The sequence below is a fragment of the Thamnophis elegans genome, chromosome 1, assembly GCF_009769535.1.
Source record: "Thamnophis elegans isolate rThaEle1 chromosome 1, rThaEle1.pri, whole genome shotgun sequence".
Classification (NCBI taxonomy): Eukaryota; Metazoa; Chordata; class Lepidosauria; order Squamata; family Colubridae; genus Thamnophis; species Thamnophis elegans.
The window spans coordinates 27563337-27579984 of NC_045541.1; the positions used below are offsets into that span (position 1 = coordinate 27563337).

A 16648-nucleotide genomic window follows, 5' to 3' on the forward strand; every position below is an offset into this window, starting at 1 on the left:
AGAGGTTAGAACTGGCAGGAACCCATCCCTGTCATGGTTCACTGACAAAAGGGCGACCAACAAAAGCACGCCCAACTAAACTGCGGTGACAAAACCGCGAGTTCTGAACCGCGCCAATGAATGAGCGCTGAATCGTGCCGACAGAAGGGCGCTGTAAACCTAACCCTAACCCTAAACATAACGTTAAACTTAACCCTAAACCTAACACTAACCCTAACCCTAAACGTAATGCTAACCCTAATCCTAAACCTAACCCAAACCCTAACCCTTACCCTAACCCTAAACCTAACCCTTACCTTAACTTAAATCGCTCTTCTGTTGACGCGCTGTTGTATATCGCCCTTCTGTCGACACGCTGTTGTCGACGCACTGTTGTCGGCGCGTTGATGACGTCGCGGTTTTAACGACACGGTTTTGTCGGTGTGCTTTTGTTGTGCGCGCTTTTGTTGGGTCACGCCCTGACACACACTCATCATTAAAGCAGTCTCAGGGGATGGGAGTTTTTCTGTGCTCCACTTTCAAAGTGCGCTTTTCCTTGTTGCGTTGTTTTGAATGCCCCGGGCTTCAGCCCTTCAATTGGTTACAAGTTAACCCCAACAGTTCATTCTCTATTTTGCAGCAGAGTACCCCTCAAAATGCACGGACACACACACACACACACACACAACACACACTTTAATTAAACCAGTGCTTTCCATGCTCCATAGACCACTTTCATGGCAACCTTTTGCTATTATACACATTATAATGAATGCCAGCAGTAATGGTTGCTGTAAGGGTTAGGGTTTCCCAAACAGTGAGATGTACCTCCCCTCTGGGAGGAGGTTTCAGAGTATTTCTAGCAGGAATTCTGCCAGATTCTGTAACCGCTTTGTTCCCTATTCAATCTGTCTGGTAAACTCTCAGGATTCTTTTTTCTTACCATGTACATGCATAGAGCTGAACTAGACTGTGTTGTTTCCCTGTGTCATGTGAGCATGTGGGTATATGCATATTTGTTTGTTTGTTTGTTTGTCATGTTTATGTAGTGTATATTGGAGGTGATAAAAAAAAGGTGGTGACCCTTTGAGAGTTGTATGCAACTAAATTTCATTTTAATGTATGCCGATTAGTGTACATTTAAAGCAGTGGTGGGATACGACCCGTACACACTGGTATGGGTGTACCGGTGCCTGATGGGAGCACCAGTTATTGTTCTGGTATGGTGCTCTAGAGGGCTCACCTGCCCACCCGTTCTCCTTACTGGTATTTGAGCCAATTGGGGCTTCCGCACATGCGCACGGAGCGTACAACGCCTGTGCAATGCTCCGCCAAGCAGCTGGAGCATCACGGAGCATTGCAGGCAGTAAGTACGCATGCGCTGCTGCGCACATGCCTGTGGTAGACCCCTGGCCCTGTTGCATCGTACCAGTTGTACCGGGATCTTGAACCCACCACTGATTTAAAGTGACAATAAAGCTATTCTATTCTATTCTATTTTATTCTATTCTATTCCAGAATAGAAATGACAATCATTAGCTTCCTAAGAGTCATTTGCAAATTCTGAAGCAGGATTTTCTTTTTGTTGTTGTATAATCAGGATAATTTCCATGGAAGAATTGAATTTATCAACTGTAAGTTCACATATCCATCTCGTTCTGATACCCAAGTGCTAAATGGCCTCTCGGTGTCTGTGAATTCCGGGCAGACCCTTGCCTTCGTTGGAAGCAGCGGATGTGGGAAAAGCACCTGTGTTCAACTTCTGGAGAGGTTTTATGATCCTGATGAAGGAAAAGTGGTAAATAGCCTTTGTTGCTTTGATGACATAAAAGTACTAATAACTGAATATGCAATTCAGTCTTCAAATATCAGCTGTACGTTCCATGACCTAGACTGGTGCTTCTCAACTTTGGCAACATTTAAGACCTGTGGACTTCAACTCCCAGAATTCCCCAGCTGTCCACAGGTCTTAAAAGTTGCCAAAGTTTAAAAACATGACTGCAGATTAACAATGCCTCTTTTTTTTAAAAAGGCTATTTGAAATCCTTGTAATAATCCTTTTAATTCCTTATAAATACGCATTCCCATCAATCAATTTCTCAGTGCAGTTTCCTTTGCAATAATAAAGATGTGCAAATTAATTTATATATATCTAAACACATTACCCATTTCATATAGATGCCTGTTTCATTTTTAGGGACTCTGGGCAGCTTACAGTAAAAGAAATGGAACACATAAAATACACTGTATAAAAAGCAAATAAAAATAAAACATGTAGTAACCAGGTATAAAAATAAATGAAGAAAAGAACACTATGTATGTTCACCCCTTATAAAGTTACTTATAAAATAATAAAGGCATGATAAAAATTAAGTCAATCAAAAAATAAAACCAACAGGGGTGGGCTTCAAAAATTGCAGCAACGGGTTCGCTGCCCTATTGCTGGGTGGGCATGGCCATGGTTGGCGTGGCCTTGTTGGTCTCCTGCACCACAGCAGTGGGGAGGGGCACTTTTCTCCATCTCCAGGCTCTGGAGGCTCCTCGAGCCTCTGGGAGGGCGAAAACTCTTCCCCTGGGCACCAGAGGCCCTCCGGAGGCCAGAAACAGGCCTGTTTCTGGACTTCCAAAACCTACAGAAGGCCCTTTCCCCCACTCCCCGGGCCTCTGCGTGGGCCCTGCACTTACCTGGCACGATGAACAGGCTGTATGGAGACTCCTGGGAGAGGTGGTGTGGGAGGGAAGCAGCAAGGCGGGTGGGAGGGACCAGCCAGGAGTGGGATTTGGAGGTTCGCCAAACCACGCAGAATCTTTCCTAGAGGATTGCTCAAACCCATGCGAACCCCCAGCAGCCCATCTCTGAGAACCAATCACCCACACAACCAAGAAGTCTATGTCATGCCCAAGGCCCCAGATTCAGGCACAAAGCTACATTTTTTTTAAGGTCTTACAAAAAGCCAACAGGGATAAGACCAATCTAATCTCTCTCTTTCTGGGTCCTGCCAGCCAACACTCTCTAGCACATGGTACCCAGAGTATGTTCTTTGTGCCAGATTTGGTGGAAGCAGTTGGGGGAGATGGTCCTATAAATAACCTAGTCTTTTGGGGGGGGGGGGTTGCTTTGATTTTTTAAACTTCTCATTGTACAATCCTGATATTTCCCAATGACTTTCCATCCAAGCACTAAATAGATCTAATCTAGTTTAACTCTTTGAAGATCAGGTAGGCTGGCCGAGGATTAGCGTGGGATGATAGATTGCATAGAATAGATTTCACATGTCAATATTTGGTTTTGCTTCTCCCACATAGATCATGTAGGTAAATTCAGCAGAGACCAGTGGTGGGTTGCAGGTGGTACGCCCCGGTACAGTGTAGTGGAGCCTGCCCGGAGCACTGGATACCATTCCGGTACAGTGCTCTGGAAGGCCCACCCACCTGCCCGAGCTCCTTACCAGTCTTTGAAGTCTTCGGCACATCCGCGCACTGCGTGTACTGCGTCTGCGCGATGCTCCGCTGAGCAGCTGGAGTGTCGCGGAGGCTCATGGAGGGGCTAAGATGCATGTGCGTGCACTATGTACCGGTTGGAACGGGATCCGGAACCCACCACTGGTGGAGACCTTCAAATATCTTTAATTCCAGAATTAGACATGGGTGTCCACAGGGGGCAAATGCCAAAACAAGTGTCGTGTGCATGCATGCATGGTTGTGCCACATCACTCATTTTATCATTGTGACAAAAACCCTGAGATTCTGCAGGGCTCTTAGCTTGCAAATGTATTTTTTACGGATGAACAGCCATGCAATTCCTCACACACATTGTGGTGCTTAAATTGCACACATATCAGCAAATACAAGCAAAGGTTTGAAAAAGAAATCTTAATTTTGTAACCAAAGACGTTTGGTGTGTTTTGTGTTTTCGATGTACAGCTGATAGATGGCCGTGACACCCGGCAAGTAAACATCCACTATCTTAGATCTAAAATAGGAATAGTTTCTCAGGAGCCTGTGCTGTTTGACTGTAGCATTGCCGACAACATTAAATACGGTGATAACAGCAGAGAAATATCTATGGATGAAGTGATAACAGCTGCCAAGAAAGCCCAATTGCATGAATTTGTGATGTCACTCCCCCAAGTAAGTGCCATTTTTAAAACCCTATGTTATAGAAAGAAGAACTGGTATGAACATTCTCTTCACTGTTGATTTAACATATTGCTCGGTGGCTAAGACGCTGAGTTTGTCAATCAGAAAGTTCGGCACTTCGGCGGTTCGAATCCCTAGCGCCGCATAATGGAGTGAGCTTCCGTTACTTGTCCCAGCTTCTGCCAACCTAGCCGTTCGAAAGCATGTAAAAATGCAAGTAGAAAAATAGGAACCACCTTTGCTGGGAAGGTAACAGTGTTCCATGTGCCTTTGGCGTTCAGTCACGCAGGCCACATGACCACGGAGAAGTTTGAAGAAGAGTGTTGGCTCTTTGGCTTTGAAACAGAGGTGAGCACTGCCCTCTAGAGTCGGGAACGACAAGCACACATGTGAAAGGGGAACCTTTACCTTTATTTTATTTTGTTTGCTAGAAAACGGAGAGTAGTTCGCCCTCGGCTTTCATTCCTTCTATTGTGAATTGTTTGACTTTCTCACCTATAGATCTATATCTAAGATAACCTAATTCAGGAGTCCCCAATCCCCAGTCTATGGACCGGCACTGGGCTACCGCATGTCAGAAACTGGGCCACACAAACAAGTGTATTTGCAGGGTACAGAAAGAACATGAAACCATGCCCCCTCCAGTTCGCGGAAAAACCTCTTTCCACGGATGTAGTCCCTTGGTGCCCAAAAAGTTGGGGAACACTGGCCTAATTTACTGTCCCAGTTAGATTTGCTCACTTCTTTAGAATCCTGGAATCCCCTTGAGAATATCTGCAGCGTTTCTCTTGCTTGTTTCTTAATTGACTAATCGCTACTGGAAAGATGACCAAAAATCCAGCCACTGAATCACAAGTTCCAAAAATGTGTTCTCAGAACTATGAAAGAATTGTTACATTCCAACTGCATGCCTTAATCATCAAGTCTTTTGAAGTGTGTTCATGAAGAGTAGGAAGCCACGCTCTTAGCTTAATCTCTCAAGGGGTTGTTGTGAGGATAACATGGGAACCAAAATCCTGTCTCCTGTCTGTTGTGATTGGCGGGATAAAAATATCTTGTTAATAAAGCAAAGGAGCCCTTTAGCAGACCAGAATTTAAAGCTATGTGCCTTTTAATGGTTTCCCACTGAAGAATTAATCAGGACAAACTTTGGACCTCAGTTAAGGCCATGTTGTGAACTTCATGATTTATCTTCAGCCCTGGGGTCTCCGGGTGGTCTCCCATCCAAGCAGTAACCAGGCCTGATTTGCTTCACTGTTCCCAAGATCAGCTAACTGGTGTCACTTGCTGTGACTATAGAATCTCTGTGACTGTAGAATCTTTTGGATAACATTTACCCTGGTTAAGCCAAAGCTCATTCTATCTAATAATATGTCCATTCATTTTCTTTAAAAAAAATCACTCAGTGACTTTTCATGGCTTATTTATAAAGCATTCCGCTAAAAATACCCAGTTTCAATAGAAAAAAATCAACACAGAATTACAGTAATAATAACACAGAGACTTTTTTCAGTTTGCTTCTTAATTGAAGTTTGCTCTGCCCATAAAAAAAGGGACGCGGTGGCTCAGTGACTAAAACACTGAGCTTGTCAATCATAAGGTAGGCAGTTCAGCAGTTCGAATCCCTAGTGCTGTGTAACGGAATGAGCTCTCATTACTTGTCCCAGCTTCTGCCAACCTACCTGTTGAAAAATACGTAAAACAATGCAAGTAGAAAAATAGGAACCACTTTGGTGGAAAGGTAACAGCGCTCTGTGCACCTTCGATGTTGAGTCGTGCCGGCCACATGACCATGGAGACATCTTTGGACAGTGCTGGCTCTTCGGCTTAGAAATGGAGATGAGCACTGCCCGTAGAGCTGGAAATGACTAGCACAGATGTGTGGGGGAAACTTTATCTTTACCTGCCCATAAAATAAAAGAATGTTAGAATAAAAGCGATGAAGTAGCTTCATTTTCTCACCCTCCCTAATTGTATTTTTGTTCTTATGGTAAACAAAATCAGCGAGCCAATAAATATTGGGGGGGGGGGATTGTTTTTTGCAGCAATATGAAACCAATGTTGGGTCTCAGGGGTCCCTACTGTCTCGAGGGCAAAAGCAGCGCATTGCCATTGCACGAGCCATCGTTCGAGATCCTAAGATCTTGTTACTGGATGAAGCAACGTCTGCACTGGATACAGAAAGTGAACAGGTAAATGAACCTAGAGAAAGAAATGCTGAATATCAAGAGGCAAAAACAATTCCCTTTTATTATGTTATTCATTTATAGTTATTCATGCCCACAAAGCCACGCCCACAGAAACGGTAGTAAAAAATTTGAATCTCACCACTGGACTAGAACTCACGGTCTCCTGGTTTTTAGGCCAGCACTTCTATTCAGTACTATACCAAACGGGCTCTAAAATAATATTACTGTGTTTCCCTGAAATTACGACATGTCCTGATAATAAGGCCATGCCACATTTTTCTGGTGGGCAAAAATATAAGCCCTCCCCCGCAAATAAGCCCCCTGGACAACCCCCCCACTTCTGGCCAGGCAGAGTGCCGCTCACCAACTTAGCGGTATCCCGAAGGTGCCAAGCCGCGGGAACCGGGGGGGGGAGGCAAAGGTGATCGCGTTGCTTAGCACCTTCGGGATACTGCTAGGTTGGTGAGTGGCTCTGTGCCCAACTGAAGAGAGGGGTTGCTGGGCAGCTGCTCTCTTGCGAGCAGGCTGCCTCGTGGGCGAATGGCTGTGTTGTGCTGTCGCAGCACCGCAACACAGCAGCCATGAAGTGACCACACTCATGAGCAGCCACCCGACAAACCCCCTTTCTAGCTGGACACAGCACCATTCACTGACCTAAGGGAGACAATTAGTTCAGTCCTGCATTCTTGCCAAGTATTGTGGCATCTGTAAGATGTCGGCTTGGCCACTCTCGAAGCCTGACAAAGGTTGGTAATTGTGAACTAACTTGTAGGCCGGAACTTTGCTGGAGAGGAATTCACTGTACATTAAATAAAAGGGGTTTATTGGAACGAAGACTCAGCTTCGTGCTGCTGGGGAAGCCTAGGTCAGCACAACAACTAAATTGAGTTGATGAACGCCTTTCCCAAAACAAAGTGACCTAGAGAGACCAATTGGCTGTGTTCATATTCATATAACCTGTCGTGATGACCATGTCATGACTCCTGCTCTTTCTCTTTTTCCACTTTCCCCTTCAGACTGTGCAGGCTGCCCTGGACAAAGCTCGAGAAGGCAGGACCTGCATCGTCATCGCGCACCGCTTGTCCACCATTCAGAATTCGGACATCATCGCTGTCATGTCTCAGGGAGTCATCATTGAGAAGGGCACTCATGAAGAACTGATGGCCCAGGAAGGGGCGTACTATAAACTGGTCACCACGGGGGCACCCATTAGCTGAGCCTCTGCACTCCCTAGGGGAGGGGGGGTTGTGTTCATTTTCTTAAGGGACATGCTAAAACCATTATGAACGTATCAACCAGCAAAAGACGACTGTGCTGTGATATGGAATGATGTACCTCTGTGGGCACAACCACTTTAATTGAGAAAGTGAAGCCCTGGAGGCCGGCTTTTGACTGAGCTGTCCTCTCTCAAATCACTGCAACTGTTGTGAAGAAAATGGCAGCCATCTTCTGGAGAAGTGAGATTACACATGAAGAAGGCTCAGGAAACTTTTCAATAATGAAGTGCCCATAGGTTATTTTTATATCTATTTCCATTGCTCCCGAATTTGCAATACCAAAGAAGCCTAATGAACTTCGTTGTGGATCCAGAGGGAGGCTTCATTCAACATTCAGTGCAAATGGTGGTGGCATTGAGCTGTATTTCCTTACTGCTCCATCATCATCATCATCATCATCATCGCGCCCTCAATGATTCTGGTTGGTTCCCAACAGCCAAAGAAATGACAATGAAACCAATAAAAATGAATAAAATAAAATAAAAGATGGCAAGGGAGATAAAGTGAGGGATCTCTCTCTCCCTTACCAAAGACCTCCCTTACCAAAGATCCTGATCCTCCTAGCTTCTAAACAACAGTAGAGTAGGGGACCATCCACATCTTGGAGGACTCTCGCTCCAGAGGGCAGGTGCTGCAACAGAGAAGGATGTATTCACCGTTGTGATGGGGAAATACGAGACACTGATTCTTACATCCATAAAAGAGCAATATTGAAACCTGACTCTGCGAATCTCTAGGGACTCCCTTATGTACAGTATATAATGTCTTCTGTGTGTAATGGTTCTCTGCATGGTGTTAAAAGCACTTTGGCCAGATTACAAAATACAATTATTCTATTCGCTGCCAGTGAGACAATTAGCCATTGCAACTTCCCAAAGGGTCGCCATTTTCTTTTGCAGGGAAAAAAAAAACTCTTTACAAAATAATACATTTATTAATGTATATTACTGTCCGCTAATCCAACACCTACAACAAATAGACTGAATGCATCTCACTTCTTAGATGAGTGTCCCATTAAAGGGTATTTGATAGAGAAAGCCTGATTACTGTGTATAGGACAGAAACAAACAACAGTGGGGAAAAGAATAAAAACTCAGAGAATTAGGCAGCAATTCAGACCTGCTACTTTTAACGTGCACGGAGAAACTCAACGGGAGATTAAACCATGCTTGAGAAATAATGTAAGCAGGGGGTAAAGACTGTTATTAAATCAAGCAGTTGTACTTTATTGAATCCCTTTATCCAAAGCAGCTGAATCAACTTTGTCAGTGGATTCCTAAGGGGCCTTTTGCAGTCTTGCTGCCTTACATCCTTCAACGGGAGATCCTTACAAACCAGGCCAAAAACATTTCCATACAAGAACCTGTACTCTACTGCTGGAGTTCATTCTCTAGTGGCTGAAGTTTCTTTGTCAAAGTTGCCTTATCTCAAAACAGGACGGGACAACTCGCCGTGGCCAACTTGTCACAGGACAACGCGTAGGACAATTCAATAATTCAATTTAATTATTTAAAATAATGTAAAAAAAATCATTTTAGTTTTTGTCATTTACATTTTATTTTGTCCCTCCCTTTGCAGCCTTTTTTTTAAAAAAATGATTCTGTTTCTTCAATATTAGTGTAAATCTTGTTCCGCAGCAAGTTGCTCCGCAGCAAGTCGGCCGTGGCAAGTTGTCCTGTGGCAAATTGGCCGCAGTGAATTGGCTGCAACAAGTTGTCCTAAACCCAGGACCAAGCCATGCTCTGTGCTAAACCCTGTCCTTGTGTAGACCCATAAACCAGAGGAAAACTGGAAAATCAACAGGGCTGTTTCTGTCAGTGCTGTAGAAATTGGAATGCCGGGTGGGGGAAGGTGTGTGCTGGAAGTTCGCATGGGTTTGGGCAATCCTCTAGCTAGGATTCTCCCCAGTTGGCAAACCCCCAAATGCCACCCCTGGCTGGCCCTGCCCAGCCCTCCCCTCCCAGGAGTCTCCATGTGGCCTGTTCATCATGCCCCAGGTAAGGGCAGGGCCCACACGGAATCTCGGGGAGGGGGGAAAACGGGCCTACCGGATGTTCCGAAAGTCTGGAAACAGGCTGGTTTCCAGCCTCTGGAGCCCGGGTGAAGCATTTTCGCCTCCACGGAGGCTCAAGCAAAGCTTCCGGAGCATGAGGAGGGCGAAAAAAGCCCCCCCCCCACTATGGTGCAGGAGGCTGACTAGACCACACCCACCATGGGACACGCACACCTAGCAATGAGGCAGCGAACCCATTGCTGCAATTTTTGAAGCCCACCCCTGTTGGAATCTTGTGAATAAAGAGGCTTGAAATAACTGATAAAGGCAAATAGCAATAGCAATAACAGTAGACTTATATACCGCTTCATAGGGCTTTCAGCCCTCTCTAAGCGGTTTACAGAGTCAGCATATTGCCCCCAACAACAATCCGGGTCCTCATTTTACCCACCTCGGAAGGATGGAAGGCTGAGTCAACCCTGAGCCGGTGAGATTTGAACCGCTGAACTGCTGATCTAGCAGTCAGCCTGCAGTGCTGAATTTAACCACTGCGCCACCTTGGAGGTGAGGAAGGTAGCTTGTTCCTAGATTACCCTAACCCCGGGCTCCATTTTTGCTGGCAGAGGGCTGCAGGAAGCGGTTGAGGTCAAAAATAGGGCCTGAGGGGCTTTGCATGCCCCTTCAGCTCTGTTTTCACTGGCAGAGGGCTAGCAAAACAAACTAAAAATAAAACAAAAGGAGAATCGTTTCCCTTTTTGCATTTGAACATGCATAAGGTGACCAGACATCCTGATTTTGGTGGAACAGTCCCTCTTTTGAACAATTTGTCCCGCGTCCCACGGTGTTTTAAAAAAGTTCCGATTTTTTTTTTAAGCACGAAAGGAAAAATCTGCAAAAATTCACGGGGAGCCCCGGGGATTGTTCCTTGCAAAGCATCATGGTCGCAGAGAATGCAAATGAAGGTGCTTATCTCCCCGCCCGGCTCCGTGTGCTTGTATTCAAATCGGAGCCACGCTGAGTCCCATTCAGAAGGCGGAGGGACACTGTGATTTTTTTTTGTTTTACCTATGTTCTCACAACCATGCAAAGGTGGGTTTTGTGCTACAAGGATCTTTCTTTCCTTCTTTCCCTGTCTGTGGTTCCGATTGCAGTCATCCTTTGCTTCAGATTAAAGCACCGTTTCTCATTCCTTGCAAAACTGGGGAAACGGCAGGGCCGCCTCCCTCCCCTCTTTCCTTGCAGCACCCTCGGTTGCAAAATGTTCCCCTGATTTGGTTTATATGTTCGCAGCAATGCGATCCAACAAATAGGAAAGTTTTAATAAGATCTTCTGACTTTATTTGGTCTCTGCTGCCCCCCCCACCCCCAACCCCATTAGCCCTTGGGTTTTGTCCCCTCCCAAGGAGAGAGTGGGAAGGAGAGGAAGGAACGAGGGAGGGGGGAAGGAAAAGAAGAAGGTAGGGGGGAAGAAGATGGAAGGAGAAAAGATGGAAGGAAGGAGAAAGAATAGAAGGAAGAAGGAGGAAGGAGAAGGAGGAAGATGGAAGAAGAAAGGAAGGAAGAAAAAGAGGAAGGGGGAGAAAAGAAGGAAGGAGGTAGGAAGAGAAGGGGAAGAGAGAGAAAGAGCAGAAAGACAAAGAAGATGAAGTTGATAGGCAAGAGGAAGTAAGAAGGAAGGAAGAAAGAAAAAGGGAGGGAGAGAGGAAAGAAGAAAAGATGGAACTAGAAAGGAAAGAAGGGAGGGAGGGAGGAAAGGGGAAGACAGGGAAAGAGCAGAAAGAAGGTAGAAGGTAGATAGGCAGAAGGAAGGAAAAAGGAAGAAATAGGAAGGAGGTGAAGGTGAAAGGATGGAAGGAGGATGGAACAGAAGCGAAGGGGAAGAGAGAGATGGAAAGAGCAGAAAGACAGAGAAAGTAGATAGGCAAAAGAAAGGAAGCTGAAAGAATGGAAGGAGGAAGGAAGAGAAAAGGAGGAAGGGAGTGAGTGAGGAAAGAAGAGAGGATGGAAGGAGAAAAGAAGGAAGAGAGGGAAAGAGCAGAAGGTGGATAAGGTGAAGGTAGATAAGCAAGGGGAATGAAGGAAGAAGGAAGGATGGAAGGAGGAAGGAAAAAGAAGGGAGGGAAGGAGGAAGGAAAGAAGAAAATAATGGAAGAAGAAAGGAAGAGAAGGGGAAGAACAGAAAAATAAAGAAGAAAGGGAGGAAGAAGGGAAGGTGAAAGGATGGAAGGGGGAAGGAAGGGAAGGGGAAGAGAGATCTAAAGAGCAGAAAGACAGAAGGTAGATAGGCAAGAGGAAGGAAGGAAGGAGAAAAAATGGAAAGGGAGGAAGGCTAGAAGGAAGAAAGAGGGAGGGAGGGAAGGAAGGAAGGTGGAAGGAAGGAAGGGGTACTTCCACTTGTAGGCCTGGGACTGAATGCAGGAGGAGTCTCTCCATAGGATCAGCTGCTCCTCTGATCATGGTCTATGAAAATGTTGCTGCCTGCCTGATGCAAATTTAGACAGACGGTGCTTTGGGCTGCCCCTCAAATCCCCCCTTTACTCCTCCCCCTGTAGAATTCAGCCCCCTGAGTTTTGCCTTTGAGGGGCATCTAAATTAAGGTGACCAGACATCCCGCTTTTGAACAATTTGTCCCGCATCCCGCGGTGCTTTAAAGAAGTCTGGATTTTTTTAAAAAAAATTAATCAAGAACACCCCACCCCCGGTCAATGGTGTCCCTCTTTACCAATGTTAAAATCTGGTAACCTTAAGCATGCAAGTAGGGACAGGAAAAGAGAAAGGGAAAGAGGTAAAACAAAGAAAAAGAAGGAAAGATGGGAAGAGAGCAAGGAAGGAAAAAGAAGGAAAGAGGGGAAGGGAGAAGAAAGGACAATGGAAGAGGAAAGGAAAAAGAAGAGAAGGAGGGAGGGAAGGAAGGAAGGAAGGAAATAATAATGAGAGTGAGGGAGGGTCTGAGGGAAGTCCTGCCTTAGCACTTGGCTACCACAAGTGCCCCCGACACAAGTGACATCAAGCTGACCATGGCTACCTCAGCCTCCCCCCCGCAGGTCAAACACAACCCCAATGCGGCCCTCAATCAAATCGAGTTTGACACCCCTGCCTTAGGCAGAGAAAAAGTAAGTTTCTCTAGCTTTTTTTGCAAAGTTTCTGAAGGCTAACCCTATCTAAGCAAAGCAATGGTCCTGACCTTGAGCGGTCCTTACCCCTTAAAAGCTCAGACAATTGAACACATTTGATGGTCAAGAGGGGGACAAGTCACAGTCAAAGCTTAGCTGGATGCTGCCTTAAGTGAAACGGTTTAAACCAACATTAATTATAGGGATTATCATCAGCTGGAACATCTCCTCATGTACCCCTTTAAATATTACTTGATAACTCCCAAATCTTCCTACCTGCGGCAACACTTTGCCACCTCACTGGGAAACATTTCCAAAATGCCAAAAAAGGAGTATTAAATTAAAAACTAGAATCCCCTTGGGTGGCTATTAGCCATTTATTGAGAGGACCATTAACGAGGAGCAATCACTGGGATTGCAACTTACACAATTCAACAGTAGTTCCTAAATTCCTTGCTCCAAGCTAGAACTCCCCATGCATTGCAAATAGTTCACAAGGTGACATTCTAACACTTGTGGAGTGTTTCCTCCTTCGCTTCAAGCAGCAAAACAGCAGGGGCTGGTTTTGTCTCTCGCGCATCGAAGGCTCGACATCCCGTAGATGCCTCGTTTAAAAGGGTGGACTGATGATATCAGCTATCCCTTCAAACCTTCTTGCCGATGAATTAAATCCAGAAAGATTGTACACGTAACCATTGTTTTGGGTTGTTTGGTCTATGTATTCATTTAATATTGATACAGCCGCATTCAGGAGCTGAACATTGTTAAACTATGGCATTCAGAATGTGAGGCTATTGAAGAGATGTTTAATATATAAACTCAGGGTGGGCTTCAAAAATTTCAGCAATGGGTTCTCTGCCCGGTTGCTGGGTGGGTGTGACCATGGTGGGTGTGGCCTAGTTGGCCTCCTGCTCCATGGCGTCGGGACTGTTTTCACTCTCCCCAGGCCCTTACCTCACAGTCAAAATAGGCCGCGTGGAGACTCCAGGGAGTTGAGGGGGGTGGGAGGGGCGGGGTGGGGTCGGAGGGGCCATCTAGGATTGGGATTTGGAGGTTCTCCAAACTGGCCATAACGTTAACTACGGCCGAACCTGTAGCAACCCACCCCTGTATAAACTCTATTTCTATTTTCCATTGTACAGTTTGGAGAAGCAAGGGAGAACACTAAAATACAGGTAGGATTTTTAAAGAAAAAAAAATATCTGCGAAATATGGACCATTAGAATAGGCTTCCTGAAAAATCAGGAAGTGCAATTCTTACTGAAGCAATTACTTGGCTTCATATAATAATAAAAATAATAATAATATGAAGACTATGTTTACAGTCACCGTTGGGATAGACCACACTTTGTTTTCCTACCAAAATAGATCAGAGGTGGGTTCCTACCGGTTTGGACTAGTTCGGCCAAACAGGTCGTTACTTGGCAGCCTGGGTCGCTGGAACTGGCAACGACCCAGGCCTGCCATGCCCCAAACCTGTTCCCCCTATGGCGGCACCATCTTCTTTTTTTGGTTCTATGCATGCACAGAACAATTTCATTGCAAAATTAATTTATTTATTTATTCACTTTTTAAGATTTTGCAAACCTTTTTATTTGCAAATGTGCATGTACTTGGAGCGCACCGAACCAGCAGGAATGCCAGCAGCAACCCACCCCTGAAACAGATGATTTCCAAACAAAATGCTCCAGAAGAGGAAACATTTTTCAGCAGTCATAAAGTGGCTGCTGTATGCCATTTTGATTAATTTCACTTTGATGACAGGCATTTTTTGGTTAAACAAAATACTTTTTTAAAAAAAATGTAGAAATCAACAACATTCTAAAAGATCTGAACTTAGCACAGCCCCATTCTATATTATATGAAGTTTCCAAAGATTCAAAAAACTGCCTTACTATTGAAATAAAAAGATGTGCTTACTGATCATTCTCATTCATGTCATCTTTGCCCCAATCGCTTAAGATGGAACAGTTATTCCAAATCCTCTAATACCTGATAATAATTGGAGACAAGTCTTGTAAAGTCTGCAGTCTTTCTGGAAATGCCAAATTATGACCATTCCATAGCGAACATAGCTACCTGAAATAGTTAAAAACTAGTAAGATTGAGTGCCTCAGATAAGTTCCATTCCCTTTGCTCTACTTAATTAGTAGAACTAAAAGCCTGTAGTAGAAATTATTGAAGTAATACATTGTGCATTTATATCCTTGGTAGCGGATTCATTGCAAAGCACTTTTAAGTTTAAGAAATAAGAGTGTGTTTTCTTGTTGGTTGGTGATGTCACTAGTTGGGAGACAAATGTTAAGATTTCTTGCCCTTCTTTGATGCTATCTACCGCTCACTTAGAGCTTTGCAGCCAGATTTTGCAGCCCAATTTTCACCCAAGATCTAACACTTCTAATTAATTAATTCTAACTTGCACTCTTCTAATTAATTTCACCTGCTGCTATACAGGCTGGGAGAAATACATTAATAATTGCTCCCAGCAGAAGTAATTGAAGCTTTGTATTTTTATTCCAAATTAAAAATTGCCAATATGACCACATTCGTCACTTAGTTCAACCATGCCTTTAAAGTGTGAGCGCCAAGAGTAAGAAAGTATAAGCAGTAAGGAAGGTTTGAAGCTGGCTGTTCCCAAATGTTTTTGATTGACACAAGACATTATTTAAAACATTTATTTCTTCTTCTTCTTCTTCTTCTTCTTCTTCTTCTTCTTCTTCTTCTTCTTCTTCTTCTTCTTCTTCCTCCTCTTCTCCTTGTCGTCATCGTCGTCGTCGTCCTCCTCCTCCTCCTCCTCCTCCTCCCTAGCATATTCCTACAAGTGCAGAGTCTGCTTTTCAGATAATTGAGCTCTACTTTGCATGGTCAGCTGCATCTCCAGGGCACAGCGCTGTGGCTTACATACTGTATCTTTGTTGATGGTGTCTTGCCATCTCTGTTTGGGGTGCCCGCGAGGTTGCTGGCCATTGACTTCTACTTGGTAGGCTGTCTTGGCAATGGTGGAAGGTGCTGCTCTCTGGATATGTCCATACCAGCAGAGTCAGCCTTCTCTGTTGTCGAATGGTGTCATTTGTGATGTGGTCAAGGATGGAGGTGCCCAATATCTAATGGAGCATCCGCATTTCCATGGCATGGAGAGAGCTTTCAGTCTCTGTTGCTGCTGTCCAGTATTCAGTGCCATACAGTGCAACAGGCCAAGTGGTTGTCTTGTAAATCTTAGATTTAAGATGGGTTGGCTTTTGTCTGTCACATAACACACCAGTGAGTTCTCGCCAACGCATCCAGGCATTTATTTATTTGCTGCTTCCTACTAAAAACGTTGAGATTTCAAAAAAAAAAATTCAAATAATGAAAATATTAGGTCAAAATACTGGGGAAAAAATAAGATAATTAAAATATTCTAAATATATATATATAAGCGATGAAATAAGAAAGAGTCAGTGATAATGTAAAAGCAGCAATAACATATGTTTATCAGTGTGTGAGTCACCAAAAAACATATGTACGAGACGGCAGCTATATAAATTGAATGAATGAATAAATGCATGCTATCAACCTATTAGTCAAAAGCCAGGGAAGGGCGGGGGGGGAGTCTTTGCTTACTGCTAAGAAGATAATGAGAAGGGCACCAGGCATGCCTTCTTGATGAGAACATCCCAAAGCTGAAGGAGATATTACTGAAAAGTCTTGCTCTTGGATAGCCATTTAATCAGTATGAGAGGATAACTGGAACAGCCTGAATACACTGTATGCTTCACCCAGACGAGGCACTGTTAAATGGAAAGGGGGAGGGGAAGAAGGGGAAAACAGAAAAGAAAATATTAAATATATAAATATACAGCCAAAAGCGAGATATAAAGGGGGGGGGAAATATAGCTAGGATAGATTAGCGAAGGTAAGGGAATAAGAAATGATATCAAATTATATTTGGGTCAGCGGAAATACCATCCCAAGGAA

The 16648-nt window shown here is 44.4% G+C and overlaps 1 protein-coding gene across 1 annotated transcript in view; it reads left to right on the forward strand.

Annotated features, from left to right (window-relative positions):
- Positions 1 to 8770, forward strand: part of ABCB11 (ATP binding cassette subfamily B member 11) — a 100184-nt gene extending 91414 nt beyond the window's left edge. Inside the window, exons 26-29 of the mRNA XM_032210370.1 lie at positions 1580 to 1777; positions 3904 to 4110; positions 6165 to 6311; positions 7325 to 8770. Coding sequence (XP_032066261.1) covers positions 1580 to 1777; positions 3904 to 4110; positions 6165 to 6311; positions 7325 to 7525 — 753 coding nt within the window. The 3' untranslated portion in view covers positions 7526 to 8770. The remainder of the gene's footprint in view (positions 1 to 1579; positions 1778 to 3903; positions 4111 to 6164; positions 6312 to 7324) is intronic.
- Positions 8771 to 16648: the final 7878 nt, after the last annotated feature.